This window comes from Microcaecilia unicolor, chromosome 3, assembly GCF_901765095.1.
Source record: "Microcaecilia unicolor chromosome 3, aMicUni1.1, whole genome shotgun sequence".
Lineage (NCBI taxonomy): Eukaryota > Metazoa > Chordata > Amphibia > Gymnophiona > Siphonopidae > Microcaecilia > Microcaecilia unicolor.
Genome location: NC_044033.1, coordinates 154,951,121 through 154,974,147, shown reverse-complemented (window position 1 = coordinate 154,974,147; position 23,027 = coordinate 154,951,121). Strand labels below are relative to the sequence as shown.

Here is a 23,027-nt window from a genome sequence, read left to right as displayed (position 1 = left end):
ATATTTTTTTTTGGCTTGGGTTTAAAATTGAAATTCTGAATAAAAACTTACAGTTTAAAATAAGTGCATGACGTGTGCTTTACTTGCTAGATCGGGATTATACTTGCCATTCTAGAGTGCATGGCACACAGTCCAGAATAGACTATATTCTAGTGTCCACCTCAATACTTTCATTAATCACAGAGGCTGTTGTATGTCCTTGCATGATCTCTGATCATGTTATGATCTGGATACATATGGAATTGGAAACTGGGGAGAGAGGTCCTCGTTTATGGAAATTTCCTTTAGATCTGTATAGGGACACAACATTTAGAACTTTTCTACATCAGAATTGGAGATAGTATGCTAGTAATAATCAGGTGCACATAAAAAAATCCAACCTTATTCTGGGAAGCTACCAAAGTAGTCCTCCAGGGAGAAATGATTTCTTATTGCAGCCATAAGAAGAAAATCCGGGATAGGGCCATAATATACCTAGGGGTCTGTTTACTAAGCCGTGTTAGTTGCTTCCACACAGCATTGCTGACACAGCCCATTCAAAGTGAATTAACTGTGTTGGCACTAGCTCATAGCCAACTGCGCTACAGCGCCAATTATGCCATGCCCACATGCTCTACAAGGAATGTCCTAGCCAACTGAATAGGGAAGCACCATTGTCAACCCAGACAGAACTTAATGAGCTCCTTCATCATCGAGTCAAAACATCAATGTTCTACTATAAATTTCAACTTTATAGGTACTGGAACAAATCTAGAAAAATTATTTCTAGGCTGGTGTCTAACTGTATGGGCTCTAAAAAAAAATAAATACCCATTCTGAGGAATAAACAAGGAGTCTGAGTATATTCTGATAAAGGAATATGTGCCATGTTTAGAGATTTCTATGCTAATTTATATTCAGTCTCAGAGAAGGAGGCATTGGATAGTGAGGCGTATCTTTCCAGCTTAGGTCTCAGATCTCCCTCATATATCAGACTCAGATTGTGAATTTCTTAGTTCTCCACTAAGTATAAAGGAGGTTCACTTGATGATCCAAAGCAGTCCATTTTAGCCCCAGGGCCAGATGGCCTCAGAAATTAGTTTTATAAAATCTTACAGGATGAAATTGCGTCTCCTTTAGCCTATATGTTTAATGAGATAATGCAGAAAACTATGCCCCGTACATTGGCTCCCACCCAAATAATAGCGCTCCCTAAACTGGGGAAAGATCCAGAATACCCCGAGTCAAAAAGACCTATTTTCCTTTTAAATGTAGAAGCAAAGCTTTTGACTCATTTGCTCCCTAATATTATTGCCTGCCTCCAAGTTGTTGTTTTTTACTTACTAGGAAAGCAAATCTTCAAATCTAAGCTAAAAGCCCACCTTTTTGATGCTGCTTTTAACTCCTAACCCTTGTTCAGAACCCTTATTTTATCATCCTCACTTTAATATTCCCTTATCTCTTATTTGTCCTGTTTGTCCTAATTTGATTGTAAGCTCTGTCGAGCAGGGACTGTCTATTCATGTTCAAGTGTACAGCGCTGTGTACGTCTAGTAGCACTATAGAAATAAGTAGCAATTAAAAATATCCGGGTGATGTTAGCCTCTTTGGAACTGACCCTTTTTAGACAGGACTCATCTCTCCTGATTAGTTTTGACACCAAAATGGCATTCGACAGAGTGTCCTGGCAATTTTTATATGGAGTGTTAGGCAAATATGGAACTATCAAATAATTTAACAATGCTGTCTATTTGCTGTACCAAGCCCTGTCAGCAGCAGTGTGGGTGAATGGGATTATATCCAAGGAATTCACTAACAGTAGTGGCACAAACAAGGCTGCCTTCTATCCCTCTACTTATTATTGGTTGAATATTCTGACTATATAATTCTTTCATATCCATTGATAACTGAATGCCTGATTCCATGTTAGTGAATTCCCCACACTCTGGAACTTACTCCCAGAAGGGCTATAACTAACTCTAGACTACTTCTACTTCAGGAAGTAGGTAAAAACCTGGCTCTTCTCACAAGGCTTTAATACATGTGATGACTGACTATACACTCACTCTGCATCTGGACTAGCTTTCTGCACACCCAATAACTTAGACCAGTTCCTCATATCTTGTTTATCTGTACAAAGATTTTGCCTTGAGTTTAGCCACCCATCTGTTTATCCCAGTTGACTCTGTATTACCCATTTTCTATATATCTGCACTTGGTCTCTCAACTACATAGAAAAGCATTAGCATCATATATATGCTATTTGAATGTTCTTTTGTGTTGTTTATTAGGTGTTTCATTGGTTTTATGCTGACATTGTATTATATCTGTTATTTGAAAATTCTTCCATGCTATTATAGTATTGTACTGATATATTTCAAAGTTTACCTTATTGTATATATGTCTTTATTTGTTAACAGAAGTACAATTTTTATGTTAAACTGGACCCGATTAATAAATTCCAATAAATAACCAACCCAAACTTATTGGCAATATTTTCATAAATTCTTACATAGAATCAAACTTCATAAAATGGAAGCATGGACCTCTTGATTTAAACATTTAAATGTTTCTTTTGGTTCTTTTTTTGCCTTTTTCTTCATTCCCTTTCCACTTGTGTGTGTGAGGCTGAGGTCAAAGATGCAGTGAGCATTTGATGATCTGGATTCAGTATCATGCATAGTCGAGACTGAATAATCTAGTAGATCTCCCTAAAAGGGAAGCATGTGAAGAATACTAATTAGGAAAATTTGAACATGGGCTTATTGTTTCTACAGCAGTCTTTTTTTCTAATTATGAGGTGATTCTTATATTTATTGCAGGTAACATTCTTGGTGGAGAGAACAGTATTGTATACATTCTTAAAGGGGAGGGAAAAAACCTTTTTTATGGTCCCATAAAGAGAAAATGTGTTTTATTTCCCCTCTGTTACTGTTAGCTGCTCATATTTGTTTTTCTTTTTAATAAGGGCTGCATGTAGAAGCAGGAAGAGAGGTCCACAGTGAAACTGTTCTGTTCTAAAGAGGGAAACAGTTTGTAGCAATTAAGCTGAAAACAGGTGCAGGTTGAAATAAATAGCTCAGAGGGAATTGTACATTAAGGAGCCAATTTAAACCTTTAATGCTGCTGATATAGTAGCAGTATATTTGCCAGAGATTGCTTACTCAGCCAATATGAAGAGCTGACTAAGCCAGTATATGAAAAGTCCCTCAAGGTGTCACGAAAAGGTAGAGTTTGTTTACTACCTTTTTTTTATGTAAACCACTTTGGGTTTCACTTTTGTGCAGGGAAAGCAGTCTATACTGTCAACTTTTTACCTAAGTTAATTTACACTTATTTCGTGTGCATATCTTGCACAGCTTCTAATTTACCATTTTCGTGAGAAGTCTTACAGTAAAATTAAAGTTAGTAGTTATAAGAATGTCCACCTTTGAGTCTTGCCAAGAACTTAATCTTTTGGGGGGGGGGGGGGGTTCATTTGTTTGGGGAGGGTTTGCTGAGGGAAGGGTAGGGGGTGGATAATATGTATCTGTTGAAAGGCACCCTTTGTCTTCGAGGGGATGTCTGGGGGCTTACAATCTAACAATTGACAGAAAAGAGAGATAGATTAGAAAGGGAGAAGGAAAAGACAGATAAAGAGGGGATGTAGAAAGGAGGGGTATTGTCAGTTCAGTCAGGCTCACATGCTTGGACCGCAGTAAGGGGCTCATGAAAAAGCATTGGTAAAAATGAATGTTTTAGTTCTGATATAAAAATCTGAAGAGATGTGTAATGTCAGAGAGATATGGGTAATTTATTCCAGTAATCAGGACCTTGAACACAGAAAATTGCTTTTCTAGTATATTGATGGATGATTTCTCAGAATGATGGCACAATTAGAAGGATATGAGATCCTGAACAGAGAGTTCTAGAGTTACGTGGAAGGTATGGTGGTTCCCCTGACTGATTTTATAGAGTAGTAGCAAGGTTTTGTAAATGATACGGTGGGACAGGAGAAGCCAGTGTGCTGATTTTAAAATGGGGGGTAACATTATCAAATTTCTTTTTCCTTGTAATGAGTTTGGTAGCAGTATTTCGAACTGTTTGTAGGTGCCTAATATCAGTTGTTCGGAGACCAAAGCATAAGGAATTACAGTAATCAAGTTTGCTAATTATGAAAGAATGGATTAAGTGTATTTAATGCTGATGGGTCAAGGAAAGTGCGAATAGAACGAATCTAGTGAAGTCTATAAAAACAAAGTTTAATATTATTAGTGATGTGCGGACAGAGTGATTCATCAAGAGTGACACCTAGTATTTTTGTACTTGATAATTGCGGGACAATAGTTTCTTCAAGAAGGATGGGGTGTGGTAGCCGGACATTAGAATTGTTCAAAAAGAGAATGCAGCTAAATTTTTTAGGGTTTAGGACTAATTTTTTTGATGTAGCCAATCTGTGATTTGGTTTAAATGACAGTTAATTTCCTGAATCATATGAATGTCGTGGTCTATAGTGTGTCGGAGCTGAATGTCATCAGCATAGACGTAGGCAGTAAAGCCTAAAGATTGACTGAGTGTGAGAAGCGGGGCTAGAAAAATATTAAACAGCATAGGCAATAGAATTGAGCCCTGTGGGGACCCCAGAAGTTAGTGAAAATGTTACTGATAGAAGAGTTTTGAAGGAAACCTGGTAGGATTGAGCAGAAAGATATGAATGGAACCAGTGAAGTGCTATACCACAGACGCCTTTTGGTGAAGCCTAAGAGTAGAGTATGGTTGACTTAAGTTGAAGTCCGACAATAAGTCTAGTGGTAATAATATATGGAAATGCCTAGTAGTGCTGTCTCTCCTAATGTGATGTGGCCAGAATCCTGTTTGATTGGGATGGAGAATGTTTGTCTTCGTCAAAAAATCTAGAATTTGGGAATGAATGAAAGTTTCTGCGATCTTATTCATAAAGGGAATATTTGCAATAGTACGGTAGTTATTTATGTCTAAAGTAGACTTTTATTTATTTGGATTTTTGTTTTTTAATTTTATACAAATGTGTATGTATGTGCATGTATTTATTAATTTATATTGTGTTAGACTCATGAAGCAGGCACTTTTGCCAGAACACAGTGTCATATCAAGTCTTAACAGAATAAAGTGTACTGTTATCATTTTTCATCTTGTCTCCTTGGGTCTTTGGAAGAGTCTTGTTGATCACACTACTCCCTCCTTCCTGACTAACTTCGTCCGTAGCGGATTTTGTTTTCTCCACCTCGGTGGCTGATTTAATGCTGCAGAGTCATTTATGCAGAAGTGACATGCCTTGTTAAAGTTAATTTCCACATGCACTAAAAGTATTGAAAGCATTGTAGCTCATCCAAGTCTTCATCTGCAGGCATTTTGAATTCAAAATAGCATGTGTTGTGACTGACCGTTCCAACTATTAATATGCAGATGAGTTGAGCTGACTAGGCTGAACTAGAAATGGGATATTTCATTTTTGAATTGGCAGTTCATAATCTGCCTGCTGGCACTGGAACATTTTATTTTTCCATCTGGATTAGCCCATGGAGGCTACTCTGTTCATAGACCTACAGTTCAAAACATGCAACAAACAACAGGGTATGTGAAAGGGATTTGGATTTCGCGCTCACCTTTTCAGTAGTAGCTCAGGATGGGTTACCTTAAGGTACATTAGGTATTTCCCTGTCCCCAGGGGGCTTACAGTGTAAGTTTGTATGTGATGCAGTGGAGGGTTAAGTGACTTGCTCATAATCACAAGGAATGTTTGTGGGATTTGAGCCCTGGCTTTCCTGGGTCTCGGCCTTCTGCTCTAACCATTAGACTATGCCTTCACTCCTTGTTCCTCCAAGGTTGCTATACTTTGCTGATGAAAGTTCAGTACATTGCACCATAATAGCTGATTATTATTTTTCAGATTCCAATTTCAAAATTCTATGAGCTGTAGAAATGATAGATTGCTATTAAAGAAAGCCTAGTAGGATATTTCATATATTCATTTACAAGCCAGTACCCTGGACGCCCTTAGGATCACACACCTACACGCAGCTGTTCAGGGCTGCATTTCTTTGCAGTGGAGGAGTAGTCTGGTTGTTAGTGTGGTGGCCTGAGAACCCAGGAAACTGGGTTTGATTCCCACTAGAGCTCCTTGTGACTTTGGGCAAATCACTTAGCCCTCCATTGCCCCAGGTACAAAATAAGTACCTGTATATAATATGTAAACTGCTTTGATTGCAATGACAGAAAGGCGTAAATCAAGTCCCATCTCCTCGTATTCATTTCTGACTCGGCTACCTTGAAAATATATGCAAGCTGCATTTTGTTGAATCCAGAAGTGAGCTAAAACTTACATTTAAGGTAAAACATTCACTGGAGTTTGTCACCTGCATATTTGTTGATCATGGAACTGCCACTGCCATTGTGTACTTTGAAAATTCAGTAAAGTTTAGAAGACCAAAGATAGTTTTAGCTTTTCCCCCTTTTCTGAAGTAGAAAAGGGAACTCTATTGATGTTTGTTGTACAAATCTGGGATAAGACTTTTTTTTCTAGGGGGAGGTGTTTCTCATAAGTGAAGATGAGGGATCTGACTGAATCTTGTGGAAAAAGTTTGGCCCTATTAGGAGAAGAGAATTGGAATCTTAATTATCTTCCACACCAGTCTGCAGATGTGCAGAACAAGTAGGCCTCCAGCCTCTTGCAACTCGGAATAAAAGATAGAGAGAAAGGAAATGGCTGGATCCTAAGAAGATTGGCCCTCTCCAGTAAAAGAGGAAATGCTATGGACTGAGATGTCTATGGCACAATGTGATCCTAATACTACATCTCCAGGATATCCATGCAATAGTCCTTGACAAAGTTGTTGAACAATTTTTGCAAAACCAAATGGGTTTGTTCCAGTAAGTCTACGAAGACTGATTAAGAAGCTTATCTATTATGGTCTTCAAAATGGTTGAGACTGGTGGATTTTTCACTGAAGGTACATCAGTACATATTGCCACAATGAGATAACCCAAAGGTCCATAAAGCCCAGCATCCTGTTTCCAACAGTGGCCAATCCAGGTCACAAATACCTGGCAAGATCCCAAAAAAGTTCAGTACATTTTATGCTGCTTATCCCAGAAATAGCAGTGGATTTTCACCAAGTCAATTTAATAATGGTCTATGGACTTTTCCTTTAGGAAGCCATCCAGACCTTTTTTTAAACCCCGCTAAGCTAACTGCCTTTACCACATTCTCTGGCAACAAATTCCAGAGTTTAATTACACGTTGAATGAAGAAAAATTTTCTCCGATTCATATTAAATTTACTACTATGTAGCTTCATCGCATGTCCCCTAGTCCTAGTATTTTTGGAAAGAGAGAAAAAAAAATTCATTTCTACCCATTCCACTTCACTCATTTTATAGACCTCTGTCATATCTCCCCTCAGCCGTTTTTTCTCCAAGCTGAAGAGCCCTAGACGCTTCAGCCTTTCCTCATAGAGATGTCGTCCCACATCCCCTTTATCATTTTCATCACTCTTCTCTTTACCTTTTCTAATTCCACTATATCTTTTTTGAGATACGGCGATCAGAATTGAACACAATATTTGAGGTGCAGTTGCAGTAAGGACTGATACAAAGGCATTATAACGTCCTCACTTTTGTTTTCCATTCCTTTTCTAATAATACCTAACATTCTATTTGCTTTCTTAGCCACCACAGCACACTAAGCAGAGGGTTTCAATGTATCCTCAACAACAACGCCCTTTCTTGGTCGGTGACTCCTAACATGCAACCTTGCATTACGTAGCAATAGTTCAGGTTCCTCTTTCCCACATGCATCACTTTGCACTTGCTCACATTAAACATCATCTGCCATGTAGACGCCCAGTCTCATAAGGTCCTCTTGTAATTTTTCACAATCCTCTTGCGATTTAACAACTTTGAATTACTTTGTGCTGTCAGCAAATTTAATTACCTCACTAGTTACTCCCATCTCTAGATCATTTATAAATATGTTAAAAAGTTGCGGTCCCAGCACAGACCCCTGGGGAACCCCACTATCTACCCTTCACCATTGAGAATACTGACCATTTAACCCTTCTCTCTGTTTTCTATCTTTTAAACAGTTTTTAATCCACAATAGGACATTATCTCCTATTCCATGACTCTCCAGTTTCTTCTGGAGTCTTTCATGAGATACTTTGTCAAATGCCTTTTGAAAATCCAGATACACAATATTTATTTATTTATTATTACATTTGTACCCTGCGCTTTCCCACTCAAAGCAGGTTCAATGCGGCTTACATAATAATATGGATTACAGAGTATTGATAGAGAAAATATGTTAAATATAGCAGACTAATAAAAAAGATAGGTAGGTAGAGATGGGCAAGGGTGAAGAGGGAGTAGGAGAGGTGTGAGCAAGGGGTAGGTGATCATTGAAGGGGGAGTAGAGAGGCGGGAGGGGGAATGGGACACGGGATAAGCATAGGGAAATTTGGTGGGAGATGTAATCTGTGTCCTTGTCATTGTCTCCTGGATATGTATTGGGTAGATGGGTTCATAGGATTAGTTTGGGTCATTTGGGTAGGCCTGCTTGAACAGATGGGTTTTTAGCGATTTTCGGAAGGGTAGATAGTCGCTGATAGATCTGATGGGTCTGGGGAGGGCATTCCAGAGTTGGCTGCCTAAGAAGGAGAAGTTGAATCCATAGTAGGTTTTGTACTTGATTCCTTTGCAAGTGGGGTAATGCAGGTTAAGGTAAGTTTGCAAAGTTTCAGACATGTTTCTGGTGGGAAGGTCAATCAGATTGAGCATATAGCCCGGAGATTCACCGTGGATAATTCTGTGGGTTCATGTGCAGACCTTGAAGTTGATTCGTTCTCTGATAGGGAGCCAGTGAAGTTTTTCACAAAGAGGTGTTGCGCATTCAAATCGTGATTTGCCAAAAATGAGTCTTGCCTGCTGTATTTTGTGCGATCTGAAGTTTTTTCAGGATATAGGTCTTACAGCCTAAGAAAATACTATTACAGTAGTCGGCATGGGTAAGTACCATGGATTTCACCAAGTTCCAGAATGTTTTCTGGGGGAAGTATGGTTTTACGCGTTTCAGTATCCACATCATGTTGAACATTTTCTTTGTAGTGAATTTTGCATGATCTTCGAGCGAGAGATGATTGTCTAATGTCACTCCAAGGATTTTCAGGCTGTCAGATATGGGAATTGTGATGTCGGAAGTGTTAAGATTAGTTGGGAGGAGTGTGGAGTGTTGAGAGGATTAGGCTTTGCGTTTTCTCTTTGTTCATTTTCATCATAAAGGCGTTGGCCCAAGAGGTTAAGATGTTCATGCCCGAGGATATTTTGTTGGAGATTTTTATTAGATTAGATTTGAAGGGAATGAATATGGTGACGTCATCGGCGTAAGGGTTGAGGCCATGCCCGGATAGAGCTTTGGCTAAGGGGGATCATCATAGGATTGAAGAGGATCGGGGATAAAGGGGATCCTTGAGGCACACCGCAGTTTGGTAACCAGGGAGATGAGATAATTGAGGTTGATTTAACTTGGTAAGATCTTGAGGTGATGAAGCCTTTTATCCAATTAATGATATTTCCGCTGATCCCAAGTTTATCCAGTAGTTTGGTTAGAATACTATGATTTACCATGTCAAATGCACTGGACAAATCGAATTGTAGAAGGAGGATGTTGTTTCCAAATGAGATTTCCTATTTGGATATCAGAGTGAGTAGGACAGTTTCTGTACTGTGGGCTGGACGGAAACCCGATTGTGATTCATGTAGATTGGAGAATTTTTGTATATAGTCGTTGAATTGAGAGGTCAACCTGTTTTCCATCAATTTAATTAGCAATGGGATGGAGGCGACAGGGCGGTAGTTGGTGACAACGCTCGCTGGTTTCTTTGGGTTTTTAGGTATAGGTGTAAGTAGAATGTTGCCATGTTCAGTAGGGAATGAACCTTGTTGTAGCAGGAAGTTTAGGTGGTAGATGAGATCTATGATAAAGCGTTCTGGGGCATCTTTCATTAGGTAGTTGGGACATGGGTCAAGATGGCAGTGAGATTTGGAGAGCTTGGTGACCGCCATAGAAATTTCTTTAGTGGTGAGGAGGGTGAAATTTGTCCATGAACGGCTGGCTGGAATTTCGTCTGTGCAGGGGTCCAGTTTGTCAAGAAAGGTATCGATATTTGCACAGTCCTGGGGAATCGTACTGCAAAGATTGGTAATTTTGTCATTGAAGTGTTTAGCCAGCTGGTTAGCAGATGGGTAGTTTGAGGGTGAGAATGTGATTGGGCTGGTGTTTAGAAGATTCTTTATGAGTTAATATTGTTTTTTTTATGTCTGTGCCGCTGGTTGTAATTGTTTGTGTGTAGTAAAATCTTTTGGCTCGTTTAATATCAACCGGCTCGCCTTTATCCACATGTTTGTTTAACCCTTCAAAGAAATGTAATGGATTTTTGAGGCAAGATTTCCCTTCACTAATTCCATGTTGGCTTTGTCTCATTAATCTATGCTTTTGAATATGCTCTGTAATTTTGTTCTTTATAATAGTCTTCATGCATCTGGCATAGTGATGGTGTGGCAAGACATGCCAAGCAGAAGGAGATAATGCAGAAAACTGTAATTTTAAAGGCAAAAAGGATATGTGTGCTAGCCCTACATGAGAATTATTAGCTCAGAACCAGGTGCACATTCCTGAATCAAGACTGAACTGCTCTAGATTGCACTTTAACTTAGACTGTGCTTTTCTCTGCCTCGTTTTGTTTTCATAGTTGATTGTAGTGGTTCATCCAGGCTTGCAGAAATATGCATCTGCAGTCCTTGCAGTCATCTTTTTTATTTTATTTTAAATTTCAATAACTGCAAAGAAATACTTTGTGGAAATACATCACAGAATTAACAAATTTCCAATGAAACAAATCAATACAGACCCAAAATGTTTTGCTCATTAATCAGCCATATAGCAGGGAGCCCAAATGAAGGAATTCTAGAAGAAGATAGAAATGTAAATATTAAATAAGGAAAAAGTGTTGGACCTATGCTATATAAATTGTATAGTCCCATTTAAATGTACAACACACTGAGAGTTAAGTAGACACAGCCCCTTTTCCCTCAAGAAAGAACTGTAACTGAGAGCTCAAAGAAAACATATTTTACATTATTCAAGGAAACCATACTCTTGCATGGATTACAGAATTGAAATGTTGCACCAAGGGCTAAAACCTTAGAATGATAAGACAAAACATTTCTCCGTTGAGTTTGTGTCCATTGAGAAACATCAGGGAAAATAGATATCCCCCCCCCCCACCACCACCACCAATAAAATTACAGACCTTTGATCTAAAGAAAAGATTCCGCAAAGCTTCCTTATCCTGTTGAAATACAAATGATACCAAAAGAGTAGCTTGAGAATTTACCTCTCTGCAGAGGTTTCCAGAATGTTAATGAAATTCAAGCTATCTGAGAAAATATCCCTTTGATCAGGTTTCTCCAGGGAGCTAGTACGCTTCTGAACTGGAAGTGGAATAAAATAAATTTTGTTCAAGGGGTGGTGGGAGGTAGAGCCGTTTCTTCATATTTGAAAATATCCTTCAAAAATCTATAAAGTATCAAGAGTAGATGTTAAAACCTGTGGAAAATGTAATAATCTCTTCAATCCAAAATTTTAAATTCTCTGATACAGTACCATTTTATCTTGTGTAGATTTCACCTGTTGAACTTGATGTTCCAAAGTCTCCACCTTCCCTTCCCTTTCAGTTCAGCATTGCTCCCTCCCAAACTCTGAAGATGATCCACACTCTGGGTCATTGCAGGCAGGACTTAGGAAGGCAAAGTATAGAGGCCCTCTAGGACATACCAAATTGACTCCAGAGTGATTTTGACTGGTTTGACCAACAGCAACAGAACCAATAACGGTTCCACTGCCGGTCTCTCCAGGCTCTCTCCCTCCGGCTTCCCACCCAAAGGCATAGCTTGCGATCTTTCTCAAAGGGAATTACAGCCTTCAACTCACTCTCTCCCACCACAGGCGGCGTCACCAACGCCAGCCTGGAAGGATCCGGCTCCAATGTGGATGTGAGGGAGCAACAGGACCTACTGGACTAAGAGAAACCTTGCTCCTGAAGCTCGGGCTCATCTCCATTGCTCAAGCAGCTTGTTCCCCTAACGTTGCATAGGTATATGCTGCAATCTTAGCCTGCCGCAATTGGGGAAACACCATCCGCCGAGCAGGTTGAGCAGAGGGTCTCTCACGATGCTTAGGCATAGTGTAAGAGGAGAATGCATAGAGAGATCACATACATCCTCACACAGTGGCCCCTTTCAGTCATCTTAATGATGATCAGAACCCATAGAAATCACTAAATATCTGTGTATGTCATAGTAATCTCTTTTTGTATGAGTATGGCAGAACCTGAAACTTAGTTTTGCTTGTGCCATAGTCCCTCAATAACTAAGGGACAAAAAAATTAGTGAAATCCACGTCATATTTGCAAATAGACTTTCTGTTGGTCAATATGTATATAACCTCAGTGGTGGTTGACATGGGGAACTCAGAATATATCATGGTCTGAAGGAAACGTTAGTATCTACAATTCAGCACCTTGCAGAACTCGAGGCAGCATAGATTTACCAAAGAGAGAGAACATGTTTAATGAATCTGATTTCTTTAATTAGATTACTAGAGATTGTACTAGATGTGGTTTATTTGGATTTTACAAAGCTTTTGATACTATCCCTCAGAATACTTATAGATTATCTGAACAGCCAGAGGGTTGGGTCCCAAGGTGTTGACTGGATTAGAAACAAGTTACATAACATAGTAACATAGTAGATGACGGCAGAAAAAGACCTGCACGGTCCATCCAGTCTGCCCAACAAGATAAACTCATATGTGCTACTTTTTGTGTATACCTTACCTTGATTTGTACCTGTCCTTTTCAGGGCTCAGACCCTATAAGTCTGCCCAGCACTATCCCCGCCTCCCACCACCGGATCTGGCACAGACCGTATAAGTCTGCCCAGCACCATCCCCGCCTCCCGCCATCGGCTCTGCCACCCAATCTCGGCTAAGCTCCTTAGGATCCAATAAAGGGTAGTTGTAGAAGGAATGCATTTTGAGGACAGAAAGTTGGAGTGGAGTGTCTCAGGGAAGCTTGTTCTGTAAGCAATATTGTGGAGGATTACATGGAAATTGTCTTGTTTTCTTCATATCTTCCCCTTTGTGTGAACAGGTTTATTGTCCCTTATTAATAACTATGTTTAAATTAGTTTCTATTGATGCTTCAAGTATGGTTATGCACTTTTTAAAAGGGAGCATTCTACTATTGATAAATCCTGTTTACAGCTTTGTAACAGTGCACATTCTCTGAATTTTTAAAAAACTTTTCCGAATATAAATAATCATTTCTTCCCTTTTTCCAGGTATTGGTGTCTGTCCAGTCCCTTATATTGGTATCTGAGCCTTATTTCAATGAACCAGGCTATGAGAGGTCTAGAGGCACACCTAGTGGTACTCAGAGCTCCAGAGAATATGATGGAAATATTCGACAGGCAACAGTCAAATGGGCCATGCTTGAACAAATAAGAAACTCTTCACCATGTTTTAAAGAGGTATTTTCTTAAACGTTATTAAAGGTATTGTTTGTGAGAATAATGCACTGAGGGCTTGTAGAATTTTTTTAGAAAAAAACTGTGGCACTGAAAAACTGTTTTTGAAATTGTACCACACAGTACACTGAAGAGAAGCACTTCTTAACAGTCTAAAAGTGAAATGGTGGTGTGGTTCTAAAAGTTTAAGGTTTAATGAATTAGATTTCCAAGAAGACACTAGGGCAGTGTTTCCCAATCTTTTTATGGCCGTGATCTATTATTTATGGCCAAATGAAATTGTATGACACCCCTGGAGGTGCAGAATAATAATTCACCTTAGATTGTGAACCCACTATAGACAAAGTACCTGCATATAATGTGTACAGCACTGTGTACATCTAGTAGTGCTATAGAAATGATAAATAGTAGTAAATGAACAGTTCTAACAAACCTAAATAGCAGTGGTGCAACAACATGAGACATCTCAAGAAATGGCCTGCATAGCGAGACCATGGGTATAATCCAGTGAGACTGAGGAGGCTGAAATTTGACTTGTATACGTATTTGTATTTGTGAGGGAGGAGTGGCCTAGTGGTTAGGGTGGTGGACTCTGGTCCTGGGGAACTGGGGAACTGAGTTCGATTCCCACTTCAGGCACAGGCAGCTTCCTTGTGACTCTGGGCAAGTCACTTAACCCTCTTTTGCCCCAGGTACAAATAAGTACCTGTATATGTAAGCCGCATTGAGCCTGCCATGAGTGGGAAAGCGCGGGGTACAAATGTAACAAAAAAAAATGTGAATCAGTATGGGTATCTCCCTAAAGTGGTCAGACTGGGTGGTCCTTTGGTCTTTCTCTGCTACCATTTACTTTTCAACCATGGCTGATCACTTAGGGTCTTTTTTTAGTAAAACACAAAAAAGGGGGTCCAAATCTCCCGTAAAAACAGAACAAACCACAAAAAATGGCGGAAGAAACCAAAACAGACCAAAAACCAAGGGAGTAAGAGCGCCAGAAAAGTTTAATGGGACTCTACACGGTCCGTGTTTCGGCCAGCAGGCCTTCCTCAGGGGTCAACTATGATGAAAAAGGAGATGAGTGTTTTCCTTCCAGGCGCATCCTCTTATCTTCACCTCAACCAAATTCAGCGCCATAGACCACCCCAGCAATATGGCGCTGAATTTGGTTGAGGTGAAGATAAGAGGATGCGCCTGGAAGGAAAACACTCATCTCCTTTTTCATCGTATTTGACCCCTGAGGAAGGCCTGCTGGCCGAAACACGGACCGTGTAGGGTCCCATTAAACTTTTCTGGCGCTCTTACTCCCTTGGTTTTTGGCCTTTTTTTTAGTAAAGTCATTAAGCAGTTAACACATGAATTAATGTATGCTGTTACTACACAAGCGTGGTAGCTGTACCATGGTGGCATGACAGCACATGTTAATTTATGCTTTAAGTGCATGGTTTGTTAGGGGTGGGAATTGGGCAGAAAATGGGCTTGGACTGCATATTGCAGTTAGTGCACAGTTCTTACTTCTCCAAGAGAAGTCAATAAGTGCATCTGTGCTAATTGCAAACAGTCTTAAAGTGTGGTTGTGTGTATTTTAAGTCTGTAAAATATGCTGGATATTTTCCTGCCTTAATTATGTCCTAAAGTGTATTTCTTCTATTTGGCCAGCAGCTGGTGTTTCTTTGCTGTAAACTGTTAAAGAGAACTGAATGTTCTTTTCTTTAGTTTAACACAAACAGGAAGCAAGAAGCAGTATATTTTTGAAATCTTGTTGGCTGGGTTCTGATTGGCCCAGGAGCTCATTTCCTTTACAGTGTACTGGTTTTGCCTCCAGTCCTAGCCAGAAAGAAAAGAGAGAAGGAACTCTTTGCTGAGGCTCAGTAAACAATTATATGTCCTGATTTTTTCCAGGTACTTTTTAGAAAGTAAACAAATGTTTTAGTTTTCTAATTGATCCATTTTTCAGTTACCTGTTATTGTTTGCTGATTACACATTTTCTGTCCACTGTTCAAGTTCTGAGAATAAACACATTTGTTTGTTCATCCTTCCTGTCTGGACTGATAAAGAATCCTGATGGTTTGTGTGTTGGGTGTATGAGTGCTTTCTGGGAACTGCGGGACCACTGGGAGGTGTGGCTCCAGTAACCTAGAAATCACTGGGGATAGTTTGAGAGCGGGAGACTCACCCAGAGACAGTTGTGACCCAGCTGCTAGTGTAGAGGACAAATGGCAGGTACAGACGGGCCTGAGGTGAGCTGGGGGAAGACCCTCTCTGGCCGTGGGGTAACCCCAGGCAGGTGACTAGGCATTTCATGACACTGGTAAAGAACATTTTAGTGTGGTAACTGTAGAGAGCATTCTGGCCATGCCCCTTACATTTACCTTTCTACTTACTGCGTGTTAATTTTTTATATTAAAGAGCAGTAACTGTAAAATCTTTTTTTATTTGTATCAGTTTCCAGTTATTAAGTAACACACGTACAATAATATCATCCAGATCAAACAAAATAAAAGAAGAAGAAATCAAGCAAAACAGAAAAGTAATCAATCTAAATATACAGAAAGTTCACAATATTTGGACCCAAAGAGTTGTATTTTCAAAGCACGTAGACTTAAGTTACGTGGAGGGTCATTTTCGATATGACGTCTAAGTCCAACTTTAGACGTTTTACAAAAAACGTCCAAAATCTGAATAGGAAAGAAGTTAATTTTCAAAAAAGAAAAACGTCTGTCTTTTGTTTTTGAAAATACTTGTTTCTAACAAGGTTTTGTGCTTTGGACATTTTGTTTTTTTGGTCCATTAAAAAAAAAAAAATCCAAGTGAAAAGCGTAGAAAATCAAGCCATTGGGATGTAGGAGGGGCCAGTATTTTTAGTAGACTGGTCTCCCAGACATCCCAGGAGATAAATGGGGCACCCTAGTGGACTTCAGAAACATACTCCCAGGTACACATCTCACCATTGCTCCCTTATCTTGTCTGCTGAGCCCACCCAAAACCCACTGCCCACAGCTGTACACAATTGCCCTTATGGGTGAAGGGGGCACGTTGGTTTCTGTTGAGTTTTGGAGGGCTCACAGTTTCCCCCATATGGAGGGTGTCCCCCACTCCATGGTGCACTGCACTTACCACTACACTACCCCATGGACCTGCATGCTGCTCTAATAGACCTGGCTCTAACATCTGAGGCTGTCATAGAGGTTACTAAATCATATTTGTATTCACATTTGTGTGGGGTGGGATGGTGTCAGTGACCACTGGGAGGGGTATTGGGAGGGTCACCCCTGATTCCCTCCAGTGATCATCTGGTCATTTAGGGTACCCTTTTGTGCTTTATTTGTTATAAAAATAGGTCTAAGTCAAAACGTCTTTGTTTTAGTCCTGGATGGTTTTGTTTTGTTCCATTATGGCAGAAGAACATCCAAGTCTTAGGAATGCCCAGATCCCTTCTTTAACACGCCCCTGACATGCCCCCCTTGTGATTTGAATGCACTTCTGATGGACTTCATAGAAAAACATCTAAAAAAAAGTCTGAAGAACTTTAGTCAAGGTAGAAATGGAAAGAGAGTCCCCACTCTGTATGGCTTGTGGCGCCCTCCTGCCATGCTTACCTCACCTCCAGGTTGCACCGCCCCTGCCGGAACAACCAGCTCACAAGAGCTTTAAAAATTTAACAACCGGCTCTTGCGAGCCGGCTCCAGCACACCACTGGTTTGTGGATACATTTACACATTTTACAGAGCAGATTTAAATTCTTGCATGCATACTTGTGTACTATTGGAGCTTGTTTACGGTGCCTGTTCTAAAAGCATATAGGTGTCTACGTTGCCTTTATTAAGGTGCCTTTTTCCAAACACTGACCACTGTAGGCTGAATTAGACCTGGATATTCAGCATTGGGCTTAATCCAGGTACTGACGCTGAATAGTTAGCATTTTTGCAGCCAGCAGAAGTTACCTAGGTACAGCCGATATTCAGTGCCAGTACCTTAATTACTATCCAGATATGTTAGGACTTTGGCCCTACTTGCCTAGATGCTTATCCAGGCACTAGCACTGAATATTGGTGTGCCTGGATAACTTCTGAGTCTGCCCCAACCCAACCCCCAGACTTCTCTAGTATTAGCCAGAAAATGCCATAGCAGTCAGCAGTATTCAGTGGCACTCTCCGGTTAAGTGGCGTCTCTGAATAAAATAAAGTGTACTGCCTCGTACCAACAGATTCAATTTGAAATAGTATTTCAAATTGAATCTGTTGGTACGAGGCAGTACACTTTATTTTATTCAGAGACGACATTTCATGTGCTCCATTGTCAATCAGTATATATTTTGTGCATCCACTGATCGACCCCTGATGAAGGCTTTTTTAAAAGCCGAAACACGGACCGTGTAGGGTCCTAATAAAGCTTTCCTGGAGCATCTCACCCCTTGTCTCGGATTGATCTCTTGAAGTTGTGTTTTTCCACTTTTTCCTTTTGTTGAATTTTTGTGGAAACTTCGAACCCCTTTTGTTTTTGCGACTCTCCGGTTAAGTGCCACTTATTATCTGCCCCATACCTGCACAGCACTATTTAACTGGACAGGAGCCTTTACTACCCAATTAAATAGCACTAAATATCAGCCCCTTTTTCCTTTTTATTTGCTGTACACGAGAGAGAGAGAGAGAGAGCAGCTCCATGAAGCAAGTGTTAATTGAAAATCAGTCAAAAGAGAAATGCATGTACCTTTGCCTGATGTGCTGTGGTTATGTGTGGGGTTTTGTTTTCCTTCCCCCCCCCCCCCCCCCCCCCCCCCATTTTTTCTTCAGTTATAATTAAAGGAATTGTCAGCTGTGGAGGAGTGGCCTAGTGGTTAAGGTGGTGGACTTTGGTCCTGGTGAACTGAGAAACTGAGTTCGATTCCCAGCACAGGCAGCTCCTTGTGACCTTGGGCAAGTCACTTAACCCTCCATTGCCTGCCGCATTGAGCCTGCCATGAGTGGGAAAGCGCGGGGTACAAATGTAACAAAAAATATATATATATACGCAGCTCTTGTTTGTTTTTATTCCTGTTTGCATTTTATTTTTAAATTTGTTCTTGATTCATTTGTTAATTATGCAGCTAGACCAGAAGTTTGACACATGCATAAATATTTCTGGCAGTTTCATGAGTCTGAGTGTAAGGTATGTGTGTACGTGGCAGAAATTATGGTATCTCTCTAGTATTATAAGCAATGATTGCATTCTTTCTTAATTACATGAAATAATTTAACAAAGAAAATTGTAATATGAATGATTAACGAAGATGCAGTTCTGGACATTTTTCTTCTTTGCATGTACACTGCATCCTCTTGAATTCTTACTTCATTAGAGCATCTCTGTAATGCTCACAAATGTCAGCTTTCAACTGTTTCTAGAATGGGAAGGAGTATTGCTTTGTTTGATAAATTATGAGTTTCTGTCTCAGTTAAGTCAGGTGCATAAGTCAGTGGAGTCTCTTGAGTACTTAGTACTTAAGAACTTCATGCAGCAATGGTTCTAGAAATTTAGACAAGATCTAGTTTCATCTAACTCTAAACTGTTAATTAAACAGACCGCACACAACTTTTCAGTTTGTATCAGGTTTTTTTTTTAATCATTTCACCTGATTCCTAGTGGATACAATTTGGTTTAGTTGTACATATGCCATAACTAAGGTTCATGTACAAACTGCTGTCATTCCATAATAAAGGGATGACTTCAGACCTTAGACACTGTACAAACTTCAGAGCAATTCAAAACTGAGCTTTTTTCAGTACGTTTATCATAGCCTTATAGTTTAAAATAGGTGTAGGTACCAACATGAAGAATAATTTTATAAAAAGGCACGTAGGTACATATGATATTCTTGTTTAATAAAGGCAGCATATGCACTTCTTTCCCTTTATAAAATTACCTCAGGAAAAGTAGGTTTGCAGCTTTACACCTTCTCTGAGGCATGTATATCAAAGCAATCCAGTCAACTTCAGAATTTATGGGTCAGTGCCCTGGGGAGAATTAGGGGGGGGGGGGGGGAGTTAAAGTATAATCGAAAACTGTTCTCTGTAATTAAGATCTATCAATAAAGTGTCTCCCAGGTCCCTCTGTTAAACTTTCTCAGTAATTCTCTTTATTAAACTCTCAAAGGGATGAGCAAATTGAACACAATTTTCAGTCATAGGAGCTTAAAAGGTTCTTCACATTCAAATGGCTATGATGCTCCTGCAGTCAGATGCAAATCTTCCTGGTAGTACACCCAACATAAATCTTAGGGCATGTCACACTATACCTGCTATATACTGCCTTAGGTAAATCTCTTCAAAAAGGTGGTTAATAAATCCCAATACGAACATACATACATACTTGCAGTGGCGTACCAAGAGGGGGGCGGTGGGGGCGGTCCGCCCCGGGTGCACGCCGGTCAGCGTCGTTCGTTCCCATGCTCCCTTTGCCCCGGAACAGGAAACAAACGACGCTGACCGGCGCGCGGCACCCCCCCCCAGCGGCGTTCACCTGGGGGGGGTTCTTTTGCCGGGGTGGGGGGGGTCCCTTCGCCGCTGCATACTTGAAAAAAAAAAACCTAAAGGTCAAAACATAGGAACAAAAGAATTGCCATACTGGGTCAGACCAAAATGCCATCTAGCCCAGCATCCTGTTTCTAACAGTGACCAATCCAGGGGACAATTCCCTGTCAGGATCCCCAAAATAGCAAGATTCCATTCTACTTACCTGCAGGGATAAGCAGTGGCTTTCCCCCAGGCCTGTCTTAAGGGTTTATAGGCTTCCAGGAATTTGTGCATACCTTTTTTTTTAACTCTTTTTACAACATCCTCCAACACTGAGTTCCAGAGCTTAACTATGCATTCAGTGAAATATTTTCTCTAATTTGTTTTAAATTTACTTTTTCAAAAAGTAGAAAGATTAGGGGACATGAAATTATTAAGTAGCAAACAATTGATTTGCAATTACCCATTCCTTTCTACTCGGGATTTTATGATCTTTCATCATGTCTCCCCTTAGCCGTTTCTTTCCCAAACCGAAGACCTCCAAACTCCCTAACCTTTCCTCAGATGAGACTCTATCCATCCTCTGAATCATTTTGTCACCCTTCTCTACCATTTCTAGTTCAGTTACATCTTTTTAAGATGCAGCAGCCAGAAATGTGCACCACACTCTAGGTGCAGTCACACATTGCTGTCACAGGTGGTTCTCATCGCCCCGGATTGGCCCAGGAGGCCGTGGTATGCTGGTGGAGGGTCCCCTGCCGGCAGATGCTGGTGGAGGCTCCCCTGCCATTACCTCTGGTACCGAATCTGTTGTCACAGGGACCGGTAACCATGGAGGACGCCTGCCGCTTTGGTCTTACGGCATGGCTATTGAGAGGGCGCAATTGAGAGACAAGGGCTATTCCAGTAAAGTCATTTCCACTCTCCTTCAGGCCCGTAAGCGTTCCACTTACGTGGCTTATGCCAGGATTTGGCGCCAATTTGAGGCTTGGTGTGCTGCTAAAGCGAATTACACCTGTGCGGGCTTCTGTCTCGCCGATACTTGACTTTTTACAGGATGGTTTACAAAAAGGCCTTGCCTATAATTCCCAGCGTGTTCAAGTGGCAGCCTTAGCATGTTTTCGAGAGAAGGTCGCTGGCCTCTCTCTGACTGCTTATCCGGATGTGGCACAGTTTCTCAGAGGGGTGCTTCAGCTTCGTCCTCCCGTGCGAGCTCCGTGCCCGGCCTGGAACCTGGGGTTAGTTTTAAAGGCCCTTCAGTGTTCGCCCTTCAAGCCGCTTAGGTGAGCTTTGGAGAAGGATGTGACCCTAAAGACGGTCTTTTTGGTGGCCATTGCATCGGCGAGACAGGTGTCTGAGCTCCAGGCGCTGTCCTGTCAAGACCCATTTCTGCAATTCTCAGAGTTATGGTACGTACTGTGCCATCCTTCATGCGTTTCAGCGTTTCACCGTTTCAGCGTTTCACCTAAACCAGCCTATTTTCCTGCCCTCCTTTTCTAAAGAGAAGTTTCCAGAATCCTTTATGCAATTGCACGTCCTAGATGTGCGAAGGGCTCTGTTGCAGTATCTGCGCATGTCAAATGCCTTTCGGACCTCTGATCATCTTTTTGTTCTTTTGTCAGGTCCGCGCAGAGGGTCTCCAGCGTCTAAAGCCACTATAGCCTGTTGGCTCAAGGACGCTATTTTTTCAGCATATCTGCTGGCTGGTCGGCCTCCACCTGAAGCCTTTAAGGCACATTCCACAAGAGCGATTTCCTCTTCCTGGGCTGAAACTGGAGCACTCTCTCTTCAAGAGATATGTAGTGCAGCTACTTGGGCTTCTAAACTCTCTTTTGCCTGACATTACAGGCTGGATGTGGCTGCCAGGAGAGATGCGCATTTTGGAGCACAAGTGCTGGTGCGTGGTGTGGCTTGTTCCCACCCTATCTAGGGATTGATTTGATACATCCCACTCGTAATGGATTCATCTGCTTGATGACAAGGAAGGGAAAATTAGGTTCTTACCTTGGTAATTTTCTTTCCTTTAGTTAAGATTGTGAGTGTTTTCCCTGCTTAGATTTTTAAATAACATGGGATATAAATGCGATTTTAAAAAATATATAATACCTCTATATATAATTTTTATTCTCTATTCCTTTTCTGGTAATTCTAACATTTTTTTTTTTTTTTTTGTGCTTTTTTGGCCACCACCACACACTAAGCAGAAGATTTCAACATGTTGTCCACAGTGACACCTAGATCCTTTTCCTGTGTGGTGACTTCTAATGTGGAATGTAGTATTGTGTAGCTATAATTGGGGTTATTCTTATTTATGTGCATCACTTTACACTTAAATTTCATCTGTCATTTGGATTCCTGTCTTCGAGTTTTCCAAGGTCCTCCATATGTGATTTAAGAACTTTGAATAAATATGTATCCTATTTCCAATAAAATACTATCGGAATTAGAGAGAAAATATGCTGGGGATTAGTCAGTGGCATGGCATGGTGGGAGGCGGGGATAGTGCTGGGCAGACTTATACGGTCTGTGCCCTGAAAATGACAGATACAAATCAAGGTAAGGTATACACAAAAAGTAGCACGTATGAGTTTATCTTGTTGGGCAGACTGGTTGGACCATGCAGGTCTTTTTCTGCTGTCATCTACTACGTTACTATGTAAAGAACTAATAAAAAATAAACAGATACAATCTCTGAGATAGGTAGAGGCTAACATATCAGTAGACTGACAAGCAAGGCAGAAGCCAGGGGCCTTAGTCCTTGATAGAGTAGATTTGGCTGTTTGCATCAGTGATCGAAAAGACTATTGTTCTTATCTCTCTGGTGTTTAAAACCAGTTTAAAAATAAAATAAAATGTTGACAGCTCCTGGACTTCATTTTGTACAATGTTCTTGTAAGTACCAACACTTACATGATTAGGTTATAAAACTTGCACTTGTAAATGCACTTACATGTTCAAAACCCC

General features: G+C 40.6%; 1 protein-coding gene across 1 annotated transcript in view; it reads left to right on the top strand.

Moving 5' to 3' along the window:
- The window catches only part of BIRC6 (baculoviral IAP repeat containing 6), a 965,314-nt gene that overhangs the window by 928,261 nt on the left and 14,026 nt on the right, over positions 1-23,027 (top strand). The window contains 1 exon segment of the mRNA XM_030196513.1: positions 13,392-13,580. Coding sequence (XP_030052373.1) covers positions 13,392-13,580 — 189 coding nt within the window.